Source organism: Hemitrygon akajei, chromosome 6 (assembly GCF_048418815.1).
Source record: "Hemitrygon akajei chromosome 6, sHemAka1.3, whole genome shotgun sequence".
NCBI lineage: Eukaryota > Metazoa > Chordata > Chondrichthyes > Myliobatiformes > Dasyatidae > Hemitrygon > Hemitrygon akajei.
The window spans coordinates 80,034,247-80,052,856 of record NC_133129.1 but is presented as its reverse complement, the minus strand read 5'-3'; the positions used below and the strand labels follow the sequence as shown (position 1 = coordinate 80,052,856).

Sequence of the window (18,610 nt, the reverse complement as noted above, 5' to 3'; positions counted from 1 at the left end):
ATAACCCAGCTAAGCCCATTTCATGTGAAAACTGTCTACAGAAAAACATGTACATCTTTAAAATCACACAAGTGATTTTTTTTTACAAATAAAAAAGGCATGACCCAGGAAAACTTAACAAGAGCTTAGATGAAGTAGTGTATTTTAAGAGGAAGTTCCAAACAGCACAAAAAGGTCAGAATGTAGGGATAATATTCAAGAGACAAGTAAAGGAAGGAGTGGTGGCATATACAAGATGAGCTTTCTCTTCAAAATAAAAGACAAGACTTTTAACCTCAAATGGTGAATAATCTTCACCATTAAACTTCCTCAAAATGCATACCTTTGTGCATACAATATCTGATGTTGGATGCTGCCACTTGATGCCCAATTCTGATTGTTCCTGACACAAGGACGCAATTAAGAGCCAACAACCTTAATGGATCCAAAGTCATTTATAGGAGGCCCCAGCTTACAGATGATCTGATGTACAAAAAACTGACTTATGCAAATTCTGCCAGACTCTGCTGTCAGGTAGAGTTCTTGAATCTTTTCACCAGAAAATAACGCAGAGCTAACCCACAGAGAAAGACAATATCTTATCCAAACTCTTCCAGTGGAGATCAAGTAATACGAACTTCAAGTGATCTCGTTAGTGTACACTTACTTTTAATGAACTGCTAATCGTTTTCCTTGCTAATAGCAAATCAACTCTGCCATCACTCCTGCCGAACTGCAAACATTTGCCACAGTGCTCCCGGTGCGGCCTTCTATATATTGATGAGACCCGACGCAGACTGGGGGACTGTTTCGCTGAACACCTACGCTCTGTCCGCCAGAGAAAGCAGGATCTCCCAGTGGCCACACATTTTAATTCCATGTCCCATTCCCATTCTGATATGTCTATCCATGGTCTTCTCTACTGTCAACACCTTAAACTCCGTCTGGGTAGCCTCCAAACTAATGGCATGAATATTGATTTCTCTAACTTCTGTTAATGCCCCTCCTCCCCTTCTTACCCATCCTTTATTTATTATTCCCCCTTCCCCTTTTTTCTCTCTCTGCCCCTCTCACAATCACTCCTTGCCTGTACTCCATCTCCCTCTGGTGCTCCCCTCTCCCTTTCTTTCTCCCTAGGCCTCCCATCCCATGATTCTTTCTCTTCTCCACCTGTGTATCCCTTTGGCCAATCACCTTTCCAGCTCTTAGCTTCATCCCTCCCCCTCCTGTCTTCTATAATTTCAGATCTCCCTCTCCCCCCCACTTTCAAATCTCTTATTATCTTTTCTTTCAGTTAGTCCTGGTGAAGGGTCTCGGCCCGAAATATTGACTGTACTTCTCCCTATAGATGCTGCCTGGCCTGCTGCGTTCCACTAGCATTTTGTGTGTGTCACAGTTCATTTGTTGGTAGCAATTCATATCAGTTTTGCAGACCAGACCTCCAGGTCCATCAAGGATAAAGATTTCACGTGACTTGGGAGGAAAAGTTTCATTTCCAACGTATGGAAAATTCAGTTTTTGAACAGATCACAGGAACAGAACTTTTACTTAAGCAGTGCACTCCTTGTATAAAGCTGGACTGAGTGATGACAGCATTCCCTCCCTGGGGAGCATTAGCAAACTGGATGAGATTTCATGAAAGTCTGGCAGTTTGTTTTTTTTGTTACTAGAGATCTGAACTTGCATCTCCAGATCAATAGTCTGGAACTCTGGCTGTAGTCCAATAGTTTACTCTAACTGGTACCCATCTTTCTTCCTGCACAATATTATAATTACACAACTCCCATTTTTGTAACTTTTTTCCCTCTTAACAAAATTAATTTCTATATGGTCTCCAATGAAGATGGCAATCAAAATAACTAGATTTCAATTATATCTTGTTTCTAAAAACGACTGCCAGGGATTAAGATCAGTAGGTATTGAAATGCTGATTAACCATTAAAGTGATCACTATATTATGGTTTACAGGGCATTTCAACAGTATAGCTGAACCAACAACCGCCTCCAGCAACTCAGACCTCTCATGCTGTCCATGTGGAAAAGCACACTGCCTGAGCATTTCCTCCAGATGCTCTGTTTCCTCCCATATCCCAAATAAGTGTAGGTTGGTAGGTTGGCCATTGTACAGTAGCCCTGGTGTAGGAGGGTAGTAGAATTAGGGCGGAGCTAACAGAAACGTAGGGAGAATAACAAGACTAAACTAGTACATGACAGTTGGTGTAGACGTAATTGGCTTGAGGGCTTATACAACTTTACAACTATTTTGCATGACCTTAACATAGAAACAAAATCTTGAAGTTAATATTTCTATAATATCTAAAATCAGAGAACATAGGGTTAAGGTGAGAGTAACAGGACTGAAAATAATAACTTTATCTCTCCCACTCAGTGTGTGGTTGCAATTTGAAACACTACCCAAGGGCACAATGGAGGCAGGGACTTGCATAACATTAAAAATATCTAGATCAGAACTGGAATCACCAAGGCTTAGTTGCTTGGGGGCTAAGTGTTGGTAAATAGAATTAATGTTCATATATCTGTTGGGCTCATGGCCGTTTCGGTGCTGTACAACTCTGTTGTAGTATAGCATTACATCATAACATTTTATTAGCCACACAGCATTTCAAAACCAAAAAGATGGCTTTGAAACACTATCACATAATAAATATTTAACCATAATGGAAATGAGGCAGGCATTGTCTGACATTTTCAAGTCTTCTTTTAGTTTATCGGATAAGTGCCGGTTGTCCAAAAGGTGCCGAGGGAATACACTGGTTCAGTACCTACTAAATTCACTTAATCCCCTATAGGGTGCCGAAGGATTTTCCCTGAAGCCTCTGGCCATCTCTTGCCACCCAAAATGCATTATACAATTACAAGCAGCAAAGCCCAAAAGAGAAAAAAAAAAGATTGCTGAGGCTCTGATAGAAATTTTTGCACCTTCATTGGGGATGAGTGAAGTACCAGAAGACCTATGGACAGTCAATGTTGTCGCATGTTCAAAAATAAGCCTGGATACTATAGGCTGGATTCATCAGTTGTAAGGTGTTGAGAAAGATTTGAGGGGCAGGGCTTAACTTCACTTGGAAAGAAATAGTGCTTATAATATCACAAAGTTCAAACCAGCTAAAAAAAAAAAGTACATCAGCCCCACCCCCCAAAAATGGATTTGGAGAGAGTTAATTTCAATGGGATAAGAACAAATTTGGCCCACAAACTGAAAACAGAGCAATACAACTGTAATTCACCCATGAGTGGTCTTTATTGACTAACGAGTTAATCAGTAAAGGACAGCTTAATTCTTCTTCACTCAAGAAAAGCCACAGTGTAATTGTGACCATTTTATCTGCAATCGCTCTTTTATCAGCAGTCCTTGCAGTCGCAATGGTGTCAAGCATAGAATTCCATTCCTTCAAATATAGGAATGGTGATATATTAAGGCATTGCTGCATTCAACTTTTAGAGGTGATTTTATTATCTTGGTTGTAGTAACCACAGGCAGCTCAGAGACATTAATACAATTCAGTTTGCCACAACTCATTTGGACATATTAAACCCATCGATAGAGATATCAACTACTGCAATTCAAAGAATAGTGAGAGACTGGGCTATAGTCTCCTTGTTTCATAAAAAAAATGTTACAGCTGCTCTGAATCTACTAAGACTGGGCTATAGTCTTGTTTCATAAAAAAACATTACAGCTGATGGGTAGGTGGCAAATCTTTTTGCAATATCAGTATAAATACAAAACACCAGACTATATTAAAAAAATGCATTTATCTAAATATACTCACGCTTCCCTTCTTTTATATTCTTCAACGACAAAAGCTTCTTTCTGAATTCCTTCTATAAACTGGCTACGTGCAACACAACATTTCATTGCTGCTATATGAAGGTCTTGTGATCTTCCCCTCACTCTCTTGTTGCGCCAGTTGTTCTCTATTTTAAGTGTAGGAGGATAAAACATAGAATTAAAAAACACTTGAAAATCATTTAATGAGAATCTTGCCTTCTAATTTGATAGAATAAAATTCCCCTTAAACACTGCATCCTGGGTTCTGAACTTTCAAAACAGATAGTGTATATACTCTCAGTGCAAGTGTTATTTGAGGAACTTCTAATGGGAGGCCGTAAATTGGCGACCTTTAAAGCTGCAATTTTAATATCAATGTGAAGTTTATCAAAGGAGCAAGAAAATTCCAAATACGTTGAACTTTAAATTATGTTTCCCTTTTCTAAAAAATTTACTTCAGCTGCATTACAAAGTTTCAATGGACCTTTTGACTTGGGGAAAAGAAATGTAAAATACCCTTGACTTCAGACAGATAACAGCAGAAGGTAATAATCTACCGCTGCTGGTGAAAGGGATCTGCCAGTATCTGTGCAAAACTAAACTAGCAAGATGAGTAGCTTCAAGAAAGTTCAAAGTAAGTAAAAAAAACCTGACCGAGTGGTAAACTGAAAGCTAACTTCAAATTGTGCTGGCGTTGGTAACATACTTTCACAAACCTAGCTAAAGTCAAGTGAAGTAATGAGGTAAGCATCTAATGTACACCCAATCAACACTGTAGAAACCAAAATCAACACCCAAATCACAACTTTGAAAATTTCTTTACTGTAAAATGGTTTGATCTAAGAACCTGAAAACGTCGCAACACAATAAAAAAAAAGGTACAGAAAGCAGGCATGGTCAATTAACACAAGAACAAGCCCTTCTAGATTAACTGTAAATATTTATGAGTAGATTGTCAATCTAAATGTGAACAAAATAGATTTTTCTAAATATTTCTGATAGTTGTAAAGCACATAGAGATGTTACACAACTTCCAATCTAGTGAGAAAATTTAAAAATTTATGACTAAAAGTTTAAATATTGAGTATATTTCAATTTAACCCAAAAATATTCACTTACTTTCAATTTGTATATTTAACTTGTGCATGAGTACATATTTTGCAAAAGCGTACATAAGATTAATAAATTTAGGACCTCCAGGAGAAAGAAATAAAGAAGCCACAACTTGAGGAAAACCATTTCCAACTTCTTCCTTTATGGGTTTAAAAAAAACTGTTTTAAAACATGAAGGCACATTATTTCAAATATACAGTTCAATTTTATGAAATACAACCAAGTGCTATCTGCAAAAGCATCAAACTGGTACCAGTGGTTTTCTTCTATGACAGGCATTACCGCTACCCAACCCTGACCAGAAAAATATATTAGATGTATCAAGGATAGACCACCTTTTTCCTACTAGCTCTCTCCTTTTATCCCACCCTCAGTGTAAAGCTCTCCATGCCCAATAAAGCAATGAGATATTACTGGTATAGTTACACACACAAAATGTTAGAGGAACTCAAAACAGATCAGGTAACTTCTAAGAGGAAAGAACAGTCGACATTTTCGGGTCCAAGACCCTTCATCAGGACTGGGAAGGAAGGAGCCAGAATAAAAGGTGGGGAAGGGGAAGGAGTACAAGGTAGCAAATGTTAGGCGAAACCATTACTGCTCAGGGCAACAGAGCTTAGAGTTCAATTCTGATGTCATCCCCATGGAATAGATTGGTTTTCTCCAGCTGCTCCGGTTTCCTCCCACAGTCCACAGACCTACCAGTTAGTAGCTTAATCGGTCATTGTTAATGTGTCCCATGATTACGCTTGGGTTAAATCGAGGATTGCTGAGCAGCATTGTTTAAAGGGCCTATTCTGTGCTGTATCTCAATCAATCAACAAAATAAATAAACGACAGTGATAAATATATTTATCAACAACCATCTTTAAAAAATTCAGGCCCTGCTTTTAAGGACTGTCTGAGAGGAAAATGGATAAAGAGGCAGAAAAAACATCTGGTCTTGACCTTAGCAACTGAGTGAAACTATCATAAGTTTCTAAACAGGGATGAAGACCTAAATGGAGAAGATTTAGGAAGTGGGCAAAGTTTATGATGCCAAGGACAGTTGAACAATGAAGTATCAGCTACAAAAAGACCGAGGTTTGGTGGTGGTGTTGGTAGAGATGTTGGTGTCAGATTAAAATGCATTAGGACAGCTGCTGGCGCAGTGACATCAGTGCCGGACACCGGAACGAAGGTTCCTGGGTTCGAATCCAGTCGGGCCGTTCCTGAGTACACTTTCCATCCATGCGGGTTGAGTGTTGAGCTCGCAACTCGACCTTGTAAAATAAAGAAAATATACTGCGAAATGTCTGCGAGAGGAGTGGGGCGCCACGCAGTCTTTTGTTCCGTGCCTTGTAAGGCATGAGAATGCCTGATGCCGGCCTCTCAGGCCTGAGTCAATGTCATCATCATCATCAGATGGAAATAGTCTTAAGTTATGGAGAGGTGGTAACTAAGAGGTGAAATTTGTCAGAGTGGCTTTTTAGCATTAAGATGAGGAAGTTTTTGAAAAGCAGAAAAAAAATCTAAAAGTATACCAATATAGGAAAATGATGAACATCAGACAGCTTCCTGTTGAATATAATAGAACCATAGAACATTACAGCACAGAACAGGCCTTTTGGCCCTTCTTGGCTGTGCCGAACCATTTTTCTGCCTAGTCCCACTGACCTGCACCCAGACCATATCCCTCCATACATCTCTCATCCATGTACCTGTCCAAGTTTTTCTTAAATGTTAAAAGTGAGCCTGCATTCACCACTTCAACTGGCAGCTCATTCCACACTCCCACCACTCTCTGTGTGAAGAAGCCTGCCCTAATGTTCCCTTTAAACTTTTCCCCCTTCACCCTTAACCCATGTCCCCTGGTTTTTTTTCTCCCCTAACCTCAGTGGAAATAGCCTGCTTGCATTCACTCTATATATACCCATTATAATTTTATATACCTCTATCAAATCTCCCCTCATTCTTCTACGCTCCAGGGAATACAGTCCTAACCTATTCAACCTTTCTCTGTAACTCAGTTTCTCAAGTCCCGGCAACATCCTTGTAAACCTTCTCTGCACTCTTTCAACCTTATTAATATCCTTCCTGTAATTCGGTGACCAAAACTGCACACAATATTCCAAATTTGGCCTCATCAATGTCTTATACAACCTCACCATAACTTTCCAACTCTTATACTCAATACTTTGATTTATAAAGGCCAATGTACCAAAAGTTCTCTTTATGACCCTATCTACCTTATGACCCTATGACACCATGCTTAGGGAATTAGGTATCTATGTTCCCAGATCCCTCTGTTCTACTGCACTCCTCAGTGTCCTACCATTTACCTTGTATGTTCTGCCTAAGTGCAATACCTCACACTTGTCTGCATTAAACACCATCTGCCCTATCCTGATGAAGGGTCTTGGCCCGAAACGTTGGCTGCTCTTTTCTCACGGATGCTGCCTGACCTGCTGAGTTCTTCCAGCATTGTGTACGTATTCTTTGATCCACAGCATCTGCAGTTGTGTTTTTGTGATCTGCCATTTGTCAGCCCATTTTTGCAGCTGGTCCAGATCCCTCTGCAAGCTTTGAAAACCTTCCTCACTGTCCACTACACCTCCAATTTTTGTCATCAGCAAATTTGCTGATCCAATTTACCACATTATCATCCAGATCATTGATATAGATGACAAATAACAATGGACCCAGCACTGATCCTTGTGGCACACCACTAGTCACAGGCCTCCACTCAGAGAAGCAATCCTCCACTACCACTCCCTGGCTTCTCCCAATGAGCCAATGTCTAATCCAATTTACTACCTCAACATGTATATACCTAGTGACTGAATCTTCCTAACTAAGCTCCCACGTGGGACCTTGTCAAAGGCCTTACTGAAATCCATGTAGACAACATCCATTGCCTTCCCTTCATCCACTTTCCTGGTAACCTCCTCAAAAAACTCTAATAGATTTGTTAAACATGACCTACCATGCACAAAGCCATGTTGATTCTCCCTAATAAGTCCCTGACTATCTAAATACTTGTAGATCCTATCTCTTAGTACTCCTTCCAATAATTTACCTACTACTGATGTCAAACTTACCGGTTTATAATTTCCCGAATTACCTTTAGAGCCTTTTTTAAACAACAGAACAACATGAGCTATCCCCCAATCCTCTGGCACCTCACCCGTAGATACCAACATTTTAAATACATCTGCCAGGGCCCCTGCAATTTCAACACTAGTCTCCTTCAAGGTCCAAGGGAATACCCTGTCAGGTCCTGGGGATTTATCTACTCTGATTTGCCTCAAGACAGCAAGCGCTTCCTCCTCTTTAATCTGTATAGGTTCCATGACCTCACTACTTGTTTGCCTTATTTCCATTGACTCCATGCCAGTTTCCTTAGTAAATACAGATGAAAAACCCATTTAAGATCTCCCCCATTTCTTTTGGCTCCATACATAGCTGACCACTCTGATCTTCAACAGGACCAATTTTATCCCTTACTATCCTTTTGCTCTTAAAATACCTGTAGAAGTTCTTACACCTGTAGAATCCTTCACCTTGACTGCCAAAGCAACCACATGTCTTCTTTTAGCCCTCCTGATTTCTGATTAAGTATTTTCTTGCACTTTTTATACTCCTCAAGCACCTTATTTGCTCCTTGTTGCCTATACCTGTCATACATCTCTCTCTTCTTCTTTATCAGATTTCCAATATCCCTCGAAAACCAAGGTTCCTTATTCTTATTCACTTTGCCTTTAATCCTGACAGGAACATACAAACTCTGCACTCTCAAAATTTCTCCTTTGAAGGCCTCGCACTTACCAATCACATCCTTGCCAGAGAACAACCTGTCCCAATCCACGCTTTTTAGATTCTTTCTCATTTCTTCAAATTTGGCCTTTTTCCAGTTTAGTACCTCAACCTGAGGACCAGATCTATCTTTATCCATGACCAAGTTGAAACTAATGGCATTATGATTACTAGACCCAAAGAGTTCCCCTACACACACTTCCATCACTTGTCCCAACTCGTTTCCTAATAGGAGATCTAATATTGCATTCTCTCTAGTTAGTACCTCTATATATTAATTTAGAAAACTTCCCTGAACACATTTTATGAACTCTAACCCATCTAAACCTTTAACAGTATGGGAGTCCCAATCAATATGTGGAAAATTAAAATGCTCTACTATCACAACTTTATGCTTTCTGCAGTTGTCTGCTATCTCTCTGCAGATTTGCTCCTCCAATTCTCACTGACTATTGGGTGGTCTATAATACAACCCCATTAATGTGGTCATACCTTTCCTGTTTCTGAGCTCCACCCATATGGCCTCGGTAGACAAGCCCTCTAATCTGTCCTGCCTGAGCACTGCTGTAACATTTTCCCTGACTAGCAATGCCAGCCCCCCACCCTTCATCCCTCTGCCTCTATCACGTCTGAAACATTGGAACCCTGGAACATTAAGCTGCCAGTCCTGCTCCTCCTGTAGCCAAGTTTCACTAATGGCTATAATGTCATAATTCCATGTGTCAATCCATGCCCTCAGCTTCTCCTTGCACTGAAATAGACACACCTCAGAAGATTATTACCACCACACACAACTCTTCTATTTGTGACTTTGCATGAACTTTTAACATCATTTATTTTCACCCCCCCCGTTCCACTATCTGCTCTGACACTCTGGTTCCCATCCCCCTGCAAATCTAGCTTAGACCCTCTCCAACAGCACTAGCAAACCTCCCTGCAAGGATAACGGGCCCCCTGTAGTTCAGGTGTAACTTGTCTCTCTTGTACAGGTCCCACCTGCCCCAGAAGCGGTGCCAATGATCCAAAAATCTGAAACCCTGCCCCCTACTCCTGTTCCTCAGCCACATGTTCATCCTCTAGAGCATCCTACACTTACCCTCACTGGCACATGGCACAGGCAGTAATCCTGAGATTAATACCCTCGAGGTCCTGCTTTTTAACTTCCTACCAAGCTCTCTATACTCATTCTTCAGGACCTCCTCACTTTCTTCCTATGTCATTGGTACCGATGTGTACCACAGCATTTGGCTGCTCACCCTCCCACTTCAGAATGCTGTGCACGCGATCAGAGACATCCTCGACCCTGACACCCGGGAGGCAACAAACCATCCGGGAGTCTCTATCACGACCACAGAACCTCCTGTCTGTACCTCTAACTATCAAGACCCCTATCACTACCACTCTCCTCTTCTGCACTGCAGAGCCAGACTCAGTACCAGAAATCCGGCTTCTGCAGCTTGTCCCAGGTAGGTCATCCCCCTCAACAGTATCCAAATCGGTATACTTGTTGTTGAGAGGAATGGCCACAGGGGAGCCCTGCTCTGCCTGCCCTTTCCCCTCCCCTCGCCTAACGGTAACCCAATTACCTGTGCGCTGCTCCTTTGGCATAGCTACCTCCCTGAAACTACTATCTATAAACTCCTCTAACATCTTCATGTTCAACAAAGGCAACCAATTCTATTAAACAATAGTAATATGCATTCAACCAGGTATTTAATTACTTACAGCAATCTTTTTCATCCACTCATAACACGCTTTTCTGAAGCATGCAGCACTTTTCTTATCATAAATAGGCCAACAATCCCTTTAAGAAAAAAAATACTTGTGCATAAAACACTTCTCAAAAGAAACAATTTAAATGAACAGTAAACACTTCAAATATAAAACAGTTCTGGCAGTACTTGGAAGGGAAAATGTTTCAATTAACTGGAAAACATTGGAAACCTACGATGCTTTAATCAAACTGCTTGATACTCCAGGGTTCAGATGCTTCAAGAGAGGTAAATGAGCCAAGGGGAGCAGCATTGCTAATCAGGGATAGTATCATAGTTGCTGAAAGGAAGGATGATGTGGAGGAATCATCCACTGAAACTAAGGCAGAAACAAAGAGGGAACAATCACTCTATTTATTGAGAGTATTGTAGAGGACCTCAATAGCCATTCTTTGGAAAAGTGCAAAAATAACGGGGTGATTTCAACTTCCCTAATATTGACTGGCACCTCCTTGGTGCAAAAGGTTTAGATTGGACAGAATTTGTTGTGTACATTCAGGAACGATTCACGATAGTTTGTGGACTGACCAACTAGAGGATAGGCCATACTGGATTTAGTACTGGGAACTGAACCTGGTCAGCTGACAGACCTCTGTACTACAGCATTTCAGAGATAGCAACCCTAGTACCAGAGCAGTTCGAAGATAGTGACCGCAACTCCCTGATCTTTAGCACGACCATGGGCAAGAGTAGAAGCAGATGATATTGGAAAGCTTTTTTATTGAGGGAAGATAATTACAATTGTATTAAATTAAACTCGAGTATAAATTGGTACAGATGTTCTCTGGGGAAATGCACAATGGAGATGGGGAGGCTGCTTAGGAACCACTTCCAATGAGGCAGGGAAAGCATGTTAGGGTAAAGGAACGACAGAAACAGGAAAGGTGGAAGAATTCTTCAAGACGAAAAGCAATCATACTTAAGGATTAGGGTGCAAAACTCAGGCAGGGTGCTTAAGAATTATAAGATAGCCAGGAAGGAGCTTAATATGGGACGCAGGTGCTAGGAGACACGAGAATGGCTTCGAGATGGATTAAGGACCACTTCAAGGCATTCTAAACAAGTGAAGCAAAGGAGAATGTATAATGATAGTAAAACTGCTTGGTGATGAAGAGGAGAAGTATGTGGCAGGATGTAGAAGAGAGGTCCTTAATTAATAACAACACACACAAAATGCTGGTAGGACACAGCAGGCCAGGCAGCATCGATAGGGAGAAGCGATGGCGACGTTTCGGGCTGAGACCCTTCGGACCAGCATTTTGTTGTTTGAATTTCCAGCATCTGCAGATTTCCTCATATTTGCTCCTTAATTAATACTTTGCTTCAGTGTTTACCAGGGACAAGGACTTGGATGTAGATGAGATCAGCATAGGACTTTATGAAAAACATTAGGCTAGACAAGTCCTGGGGCCAGTCAGGGTATCTCTTAGGCTACTACAGAAAATGAGGGAACATTGTTAAGGTATTGACAATGATCTTCACATCTTCCCTTTCCACTGGAATGGTACAAAAGGATTGGAGGATGACATATGTCAGTTGTTCAAGAATGACAATGGGGATAATCCTGGGAATTAAAGACCAGTGGGTCTTACATCAATGGAAGGCAAACTATTGTAGATAATTCTTAGAGACAGGATTTACCAGCATTTAGAATAGAGATGGTCAGCATGGCTTTGTGAAGGCCAGGTCATGCCTCTTCGAGCCTGATTGAGTTTTCGGGAGTTGAGAAATCAAACTGTTGAAAATAAGAGCATGAACATGGTGCTTATGGATTTTAATAAGATGTTTTGATAATGGGAGGCTCATCCAGCAAGCCGAGACACGGGACCCATGGAAACCTGTTTGCATGGATTCGGAACTGGCTTGCTCACAGAAGGTAGGAGGTGGTAGTATTCTTCCTGGAAGTCTATGATTAAAGATAATCTGCAGGGATCTGATAAATGTCTTGGAAGTAGAGGGGTGGATTAGTAAATTTGCAAATGTCATGAAGTGTCATGAAAGTCAGAGGAGTCGTAGACAGTGTAAAAGTTAGGTTACGACAGGATATAAATGCAGAGTAGGGAAGAGAGTGGCAAAAGGAACTTAATCCAGTAAAGTGTGAAGTGATAGATTTTGGAAGATCGAATTTGAAAGTGCAAGTTGAAAGGGTGGTTAAGAAGAGATTTGGTGTGCTGGCCTTCATTAGTTGGGCAACTAAGTTCAAGAGCCACAAGGTAATGTTCCCTTTACTTAGACCACAATTGGGAGTATTATGTTCAGGTCTGGTTACCTCCTTATGAGAAGGACGTGGAAGCTTTAGAGTCAGTTTTACTTTTAATAAAACTTTAATCAAGTACAATACAAAAATGCTAAGTTAACATTAAGCAACGTTTGTATCGATTAACAAACATAACTCCTCATCTTACCTGAAGACAACATTGGCACGCGTTTGGTCCAGTTGCAAGAACAAGTAGTATACAACAATATGGAATGCTTCCACATTTGGCTTGTCAAACATGTCCCTGTTTGAAGAAATATACTATTATCTTTAATATTAGTTGTACAAAGAATTAAGCCACGTGCTGCAGCAGATTTGACACTGTAGTTCTATATAATGCATTCTTATTAGCATAGAACCCTTTAAAGCATCAAGGTTTAACACTTTCCTCAATAACCAATTTCTTTTTATCTGTTCCTGACCAATTTGAGCAACAGAACAGTTATGTGATCCATTGATTTATTTGAACGATAGTTTTTCATGCTATAAGAAAGGGAACCGTCCTGTGTGGCACAATAGTAAAAAAGGCCTGATTGACTCCAGATTCCAAATCTGGGATTTGGATCAAGATCCTGAAATCTCTGGCATGCCTTTAGGCAGCTCACCCAGGTGGATACAGTATACTTGAAGATTGCTATTTGGTACTTTTTCTTTTTCCTCCAACTCAGAGGCTCAGAAATTGGAAAAAATGGCAACAGCCAATGCTGTACTTAAATAGGGTTAACTTACACAGAAATGTGGAGACGGCTAATTTGACATTCACACAAGTTCCTTGCAACTGAAGATTGATCTCATTAAAACTTTCAAATAATTCTAACAAAAAACAGCGCTCATGCCTAATGCTCGAGTTGATTACTGAATGAAGCACGAGTCTTCAAATAATTTTAATTAGTTTCAAAAAATATGTAAAAGCTGTAGGAGCCATGCATCTGTTTTCTATCTGTGTTGTATTCTGTGTTGCACGTTTATTATAGTAGCTAGTTACACGGGTGGGGACATGGTAAATGTTAAGGGCTTTGTTTCTGCAGTTTACAGCTGGGGACTTTTGGGTGTCATATCTTTGTTGACTTCTAATTACATTGAAATCACTTAAGTCTGCTTAAGTACATTAATATCGCTTCAAGATTGTATACTTTTGCTAGATGCTAATAAAGGATCAAATACACTTCTTCGACTTTTGGAACATTATTATTGGATTGGTCAGAGGGCACATTATACAAGCTAACTCCCCTTGTGGTCGCTAGCAGCAGCGTTGATTTGTTCGAGCTGCTACTACAAAAGAGCCTGTTTCCTTTTGAGAGGCATCTGACTTCCGTGTGCAACAGCAAGCTTTCAAACTGTTCAATACTTTCAATGCAAAGCTCTTGAAATAGTCGTGAATGACAGCATGGAACTTGATTTTAATTACCACAGTGATAACAGTAGTTAATAATTTGTGCAGCCCATCACTTCAGTCTTCAGACTTTAAGTCTGTGTGTGTTCTGGCCCCAGTTATTTTTTTCTCTGTAATGACAGAATGTCCATCTCTGAAAAATTGCTCAACAACCTGAAATATTGACTCCCCTTTATAAATGTTTCTAGTCACCTTGCAAATAACTCAAGTCATGCTTTTCTCTTCTATGAAATGAGCATAACAAAGAAGCAATGTTGACTCATCCGACTGAAGAACAAAATCTGTTGTCCTCAGTGTATGTTACACAATGTGGCTTCCACATTCTCAGACATTTCATCTATTTGTCTTAGAACAGAGTTGTTGCTGAGAGGAACTGCTTTAATTATTTGGTCTGGTGAATTATGCAAAACCATACTCAGAACCTCGCTTACTGCTAGCAAAATCAGTTAATCTCCAATTGTATGGTGCTTTCCATATTTAACAATGAAATTTTGTATGAAGCACACAAACCATCACTGTTTTGTCATGGTGCTGACAAACATGTTTAAAGTTGCTTTCTGCTTCTTGACTGAAAAGCCAAGTTCTTGTTTGCTTTATTAGAGTTTATTCTCTTCAAATATTCAAGGAGCCTGGCCAGTTTCATTGCCTCATTTGGAAATTCTTTTTCATACAATAGACAGATTACTGCCACTGGTTGTTTGGTGCAATATAAATTCATATTTCAGATATTCCATACTATACTGTCTACATTTCTTTTTCATCTGGTCTGCTTCTACCATTTTCGTCATGGATTAACAACCAGGAACAATTACCTATTGTTTAAAGAGTAAAAGAGGGGTGAGAGTGGATATTGGATTGCTGCAAAATGACACTGGAGAAGTAGTAATGGGGGACAACAAAAAAAGGGAAACTTAACAAGCAGTTTGTGTCAGTCTTCATTGTGGAAGACACCAGCAGTAGGCCAGAAATTCAAGATTGTCAGGGAGAAAAGTGTCTGCTTCTGCCATTTTCATTATGGATTAACAACCACAATCAATCAGCTATTGTTTTAAGTCAAACCTCACGCATTGTGATCAATAAAGGTGAAAGTTAATATTACATCATCATAACTCAGGTGAAAACTGGTTCTGAATGAAGGTACATAAAGAGGGGCAGTGATATCCTGGCTGGCCAGCGGACTACAGAAATGTAGTCAGCACCATTCTAAAGAGCAGATTCTGAACTTAATCCCATTGAATGCCATACCCCAATTCACCAGAATGACATCACTGCATGATTAGTGTATGGGAATCATACTAGCAAACGCTGTACAACAGTAGCGAATGGCAATAATGCACAGGCCGGGCCCAGAAAGAGCACAATTTATTCAGCCCAGATTTCCCATGATATGTCAAATATATATGTCAGTATCTTTCACCAATTATAATGTGCTTTCAGCAAAGTCTAAGACGGGTTCCCAACCTGAGGTAAACAAACCCCTCAATTAATGGTAAGGGTTAATGGCATAAAAAAGGTTGGGAACCCCGATCTAAGAGAACAGTAGTTTAATTATGATCCCTCCTTGATACATGCCAAAATAAAGTGGAAGTTCGAAGACAAAATGGTGTTAGGTTGGAATGTGGTAATGACCTGTTTTTCCTCATTGACAAACAAGAGAAAATCTGCAGATGCTGGAAATCCAAGAAACACACGCAAAATGCTGAAGGAACTCAGTAGGCTAGGCTACATCTATGGAAAAGAACATAATCAACGTTTCAGTCCGAGATCATTCAGCAAGAGTTTCTCCAGCATTTTGTGTGCGTTGCTTCCCTCTTTTTGACCAATGCTTTGTCTCCATTTTGAATGGACATCTTGAGATGAGATACCGGTGAAGAATGCCATCCTTCTTACAGATTGTCATCTCCTCTTTTCCTAAATTATGTGTCTAGGCTGAAAGTCATAAGAAATAAGGGGGTGCAGCTGATACAATCAAGGGATGAAAATGTACTTAGGTAATAATTATGTTATGCTTTAAAGGAACCTTAAAATCTTAAAGGAGCACTTTCTATGTGCAGTGGAGGAACTTTGACTTGGGCTGGATCATGATCATTGCTAGTGCTAAGCAACAGACAGGGAGCCAGAGAAGGTATGGAAGATTGTTGGATCTGTGGCTCCACCTTCGAAATTGCAGAGATCAGTTTGTTTAGTGGACGGTAAGAATTATTGTGATTTCTGTGCTGCAAATACTGTAGACATTTTTTTTCTGTATTACATTTGTGCTAGTTCTAATAAAGTGCTTTCTTGTGGCCTTCAACACAAATGCATTGTCTCCTGTTTGTGAATGCATAAGTGAACACCCTGAGCTGAATCAGAAAAGAACACAGAGCAAATTCTAAACGATTTGTGTTACACAAGAGATGATGTGTTCATTAGAATCAATAATAAGGCACTGAGGATCAAATGTTTATAACAAGTAATTCTCATCTTAAATTAATCCATCAGCTGCCCTCTTGCTACTGAGCTTTTCACCCACTTTGTGAACCACTGCTCTAAACAATATACAAATTCTGGATTAGTTCCTGCAGCTTGGAAGATAACCAATGCAACCCCACTACTTAAGAAACAGAAAAGGAAGAAGGAACTATCAGTTTGTTAGTCTGATATCAATAGAAAGCAAAATGTTACAATCTATTTTAAGTGTCTTCATATCATGTCCTTCAACAAAAATAGGGTAGAGCAGAGTGAATCTTGATCAAAACAAAATGCATGTCTGACCAATTTACTGGAGATCTTTGAGGAGGTGTCTATTAGACAGGAAACTAGTAAATGTTGAGTATTTGGATCTTCATAAGGCGTATGCCCGCATCTCAGGTTTGTATATGATGATGCATATGGGTAAAAGCCTAGACACTGACTGCATTTGAAATTTAGATCTATATAGTCACACAACTTAACAGAATTTTAAAATAACATAATAGATGTGCAAAATACAGTTGGACTTTCAAAAGGTTCATCAAGACCGAAGGCAGTTGCAGTAAGAATAAAAACATATTAACAGCAACAATAAAGGGCTGCTTTTGGATGTGGGAGATTGGAAAGGAGCATACAATATACAAGATGCTGTAGAAAATCAACAGGTCTGGCAACATCTACGCAGGGAAGTGGATAGTCAATGTTTTGGGCTCAGACCCTTCATGTGGACTGAATGAGGCATTCCACTATCTGCCCGTCAGAGCGGGGCTCACTAGAGGCCGAGGTACGATAAAGGGGCTTCGATTCACTTACACGTTAAAGACAATGCGGTTTGCCGTTCGCTGCTCGTCGCCGATCGGCGGGAAGCCGAGGGCCAGCAGCGTCTTCCACAGGTATTCCTTCCGCCAGTCCCCCGCCATCCGCTCGGCCCTACCTGAAGCCACCGAGCTAGGCCACTACACTCCACCAAGCTCCAGTTTATCCCGCGCCGAGCACCGGTCCGATATTTGGCCGGCTCCCGCTACACCGTGCCGGTACTGGCCCAAACAAAGCTCGCTCTTTCCAAATCCCGCTCACTCGCACTCCCTCCGCCGTTTCCGCTTGAATCCTCCAGACGTCAGCCAATCAGAGAGTGGCGCTACCCCACCGCGGGAGACAACGCGCAGCTCTGATTGGTGGGAGACGGAGAGCGTGCGCGCAGTCGCAGTCCCTACAATTGCGTTTTTTTTTGTTTTGATGTAAGAATGGTGACCGATTAGTGAGTCCCAATGCGTCCGCTAAAGGTTAGTACGCAGTTACACACTTAATTCAGAAAAATCATCAGAGGCCAACACCACAGCACAGAAACAGGGCCTTCGGCCTATCTAGCTTGTGCCGAACTCAGACATCCCACCCTGCAAAAAATCATTTCTGGGAGGTACCACCTCCCCCCCCCCCCCCCCCTGTCGACCTCCAAAGGTGTATATATACAGGACATTTGATTAGGAAAGAATACAACAATTTATTTGATCACATATTGAAACTGTTCACACACACACATATATATTCCTTGTTGAGAATTTTGCTGGCAGTCTCAATGCTAATAACTAAATACTGATGCAAATAGCTTTTCTATTTCTTTTTCAAACTTTCCTTGTACTGGGATGTGGCTTGCTTGGCAGATTTGAGCATTTTGCTGGAAGTCTCAACCTCACAGCAGTCTGTGTCAATGAATTTGTTAATTCAGGTTCACAAGTGTTCGTGTTTTGTGAGACAGCTGACTTCTGAATTCTGTCTTAATGTGACGCACCATGCTGAATGCTCTTTCTGATGGATAATGAAAGAGAGAGAGAAAGAGGTCGACTGTAAAGGCTGCCTACAGAGAAAATTGACAGGTCTACTTACCACAAAGAGAGACCAATCAGGATGATTCTCATCTCTCTCTCTCCCTCTCTCCCCCTCCCTCTCTCCCCTCTCCCCCCACTCCCCCCTCTCTGTCTCCCCCTCCCCCCCAGATTTCCAGGATATTGTATATAATTTGCAGGCATCAGGATACCACTATCAGTACTGTATGCAGG

General features: G+C 40.8%; 1 protein-coding gene across 1 annotated transcript in view; it reads right to left on the bottom strand.

Moving 5' to 3' along the window:
* Positions 1-17,661, bottom strand: part of haus6 (HAUS augmin-like complex, subunit 6) — a 61,210-nt gene extending 43,549 nt beyond the window's left edge. Inside the window, exons 1-5 of the mRNA XM_073048662.1 lie at positions 17,367-17,661; positions 12,858-12,953; positions 10,406-10,484; positions 4,892-5,024; positions 3,774-3,918 (exon numbers count right to left, since the gene is read on the bottom strand). Coding sequence (XP_072904763.1) covers positions 3,774-3,918; positions 4,892-5,024; positions 10,406-10,484; positions 12,858-12,953; positions 17,367-17,473 — 560 coding nt within the window. The 5' untranslated portion in view covers positions 17,474-17,661. The remainder of the gene's footprint in view (positions 1-3,773; positions 3,919-4,891; positions 5,025-10,405; positions 10,485-12,857; positions 12,954-17,366) is intronic.
* Positions 17,662-18,610: the final 949 nt, after the last annotated feature.